Source organism: Penaeus vannamei, chromosome 22, assembly GCF_042767895.1.
Source record: "Penaeus vannamei isolate JL-2024 chromosome 22, ASM4276789v1, whole genome shotgun sequence".
In the NCBI taxonomy this organism is placed as follows: domain Eukaryota; kingdom Metazoa; phylum Arthropoda; class Malacostraca; order Decapoda; family Penaeidae; genus Penaeus; species Penaeus vannamei.
Genome location: NC_091570.1, coordinates 38608651 through 38611150, shown reverse-complemented (window position 1 = coordinate 38611150; position 2500 = coordinate 38608651). Strand labels below are relative to the sequence as shown.

The following is a 2500-nucleotide window of genomic DNA, read 5'->3' as shown; positions in this document are numbered from 1 at the left end:
GAGAGAGAGAGAGAAAGAAAGAGAGAGAGAGAAAGAAAGAAAGAAAGAAAGAGAGAGAAAAAGAAAGAGAGAAAAAGAAAGAAAGAGAAAGAAACAGCGAGAATAAAATCCCCCTAAAAACAAAAGAAAAGAAACGCATCTCAGAAACACCAAAAAAACACCAACGAAAGAGAGGGGTAAAGGAGAACAGAAGAGAGGAAGAGGGGAGAGAGAGAGAGATAAGGAGGGCGAAGAAGGGGAAATGGAGACAGCTCGGTGATGCATCAACACACGACACGTAGAGTGGAGGCGGGTGGTTGGAGGTGGGTGGGGGGTGGTGGTGGGGGGGGTAGGAGATGGAAAGGAGGAGGGGGAGACTATGATAAATTATCAATCTTCAGACTATAACTAGTTAGTGAAAGCTATTGTGAAAAGAGAGAGCGAGAGGGAGAGGAGACGGGAAAGGAGAAAGGAGGAGGGGGAGATAGCGACGAGAAGAAAAGGAAGGAAGCAGAGATAAAAGATAGAGAGAGGAGAGTGGGTGTAAAAGGAGAGGGTGAAGGAGAGAGAGGGAGAGGGATTGGAAGAGAGAGAAGGAGAAGGAGAGAGAGAGAGAGAAAGATGAGAGAGAGAGAGACAGAGAGAGAGAGAGACAGAGAGAGAGAGAGACAGAGATAGAGAGAGAGAGAGTGAGAGAGAGAGAGAGAAAGAGAGAGAAGAAGAAGAAAGACAGAAGACAGTAAAAAACAGAAAATTCTAAAATAGAAAGACGAAAGCCGAGAGTCTGAAAATAAAGATAATGAGAGAGAGGAAGAACGCTAATTGAGAAAAGAGAATCCCAGAGACAAGAAGGTCACCATAATTACGCCATTTTAATTACACAGTTTAACGTACAGGAAATATAGACATTTTGTAAGAAGAGGCAACATTTCTTTCCCGCCAGTCATCGCCCGCGCCCAAAAATTGCCACACTGGTAACTGTCAACTTAAGCTAGTTACCAGTTTCGGATTTTGTCGATTTTTATTTTCCCTCCAAGAACACATTTTCTCTTGGCTTCATTGGGTGAGTTAATTACAGCGGGCTATAATTAACAATCTCTCGTTATATTATTACATCCAGTGGCCCAAAAGCCTAGTACTTAGAAATTTTATGGGAAAGAGAAATATTTCGAATATAGAAACACGGTTGAACCAATGCATTAAAACCCTTTAATCAATTTAATTATGAATATCAAATTCACTATCGTATTTCCCTCTCTGATCGGATGCCCTCACCCCCCACCCCCACCCCTCCACCAGTTAGATATCCGGGACCACCCTCCTTACCCCCCCGCCCCTCCCAACCCCTCTACACGCTACAAAGTCCACCCTCTTTACCCCCCACCCCCCACCCCCCACCCCCAACCCCTCTACACGCTAGTAAATCCACCCTAAATCCATATATGGTAAATCAACGGGGTATTAATCCAACCTTATTTACTGTATCAGCTGTAACACTCACCCCGTTTTCTATATTCGTCCGTGTCCATGGTGGCTAGCGGTGGCGGCCTGTGGAGGGGAGACTGTGTTAGTTTGTCATTCGAGAGGCAGGTTCTTGAAATTATGATAATAGGAAAAGTATAAATAACAATACTAATAATGCTAATCATAATGATAATGATGATAATAATTAGTTCATCATTCGAGAGGCAGGTTCTTGAAATTATGATAATAGGAAAGGTAAAGATAATACTAATAATGCTAACCATAATGATAATAATGATAATAATTAGTTTATCACTCGAGAGGCAGGTTCTTGAAATTATGATAATAGGAAAAGTATAAATAATAATACTAATAATGCTAATCATAATGATAATGATGATAATAATTAGTTCATCATTCGAGAGGCAGGTTCTTGAAATTATGATAATAGGAAAGGTAAAGATAACAATACTAATACTGCTAATCATAATGCTAATAATAATGATAATAATAATAATAATAACTATAATAATAATAATAACCATAATAATAATGTTAATAGTAACAGTAATGCTTAATTACTACTACTACTAATGATGCTAATAATAACAATAATAATAATAATAATGATAATAGCAATTATAATAAAAGTATAATGATATTCTAATAATATTAGAATAATCGTGATAATGATACCACTACTACTGCTAACAATAATAATAATGACAATGATAATTATAATAATAATGTCGATGACGATGATGATAATGATGATCATAATAATAATGATATTGATGAAAACCATGATACTGATGATAATCATGATAATGATAATACAATAATGAATTTAATGATGATGATAACAATAATGAATTTAATGATGATGATAACAATAATGAATTTAATGATGATGATAACAATAATGAATTTAATGATGATGATAACAATAATGATAATAATGATTTATAATGATAATAATAATAACAACACTAATGATAACAATAGTATCACGTCAAAATATATACGACCAAAGCTTAGGTCAGCCGACTATTACAAC

General features: G+C 36.3%; 1 protein-coding gene across 1 annotated transcript in view; it reads right to left on the bottom strand.

Moving 5' to 3' along the window:
- Hdc (histidine decarboxylase) overlaps positions 1-2500 on the bottom strand; it is a 125084-nt gene that overhangs the window by 49075 nt on the left and 73509 nt on the right. Inside the window, exon 3 of the mRNA XM_070136955.1 lies at positions 1481-1527. Within this exon, the coding sequence (XP_069993056.1) occupies positions 1481-1527 (47 nt within the window). The remainder of the gene's footprint in view (positions 1-1480; positions 1528-2500) is intronic.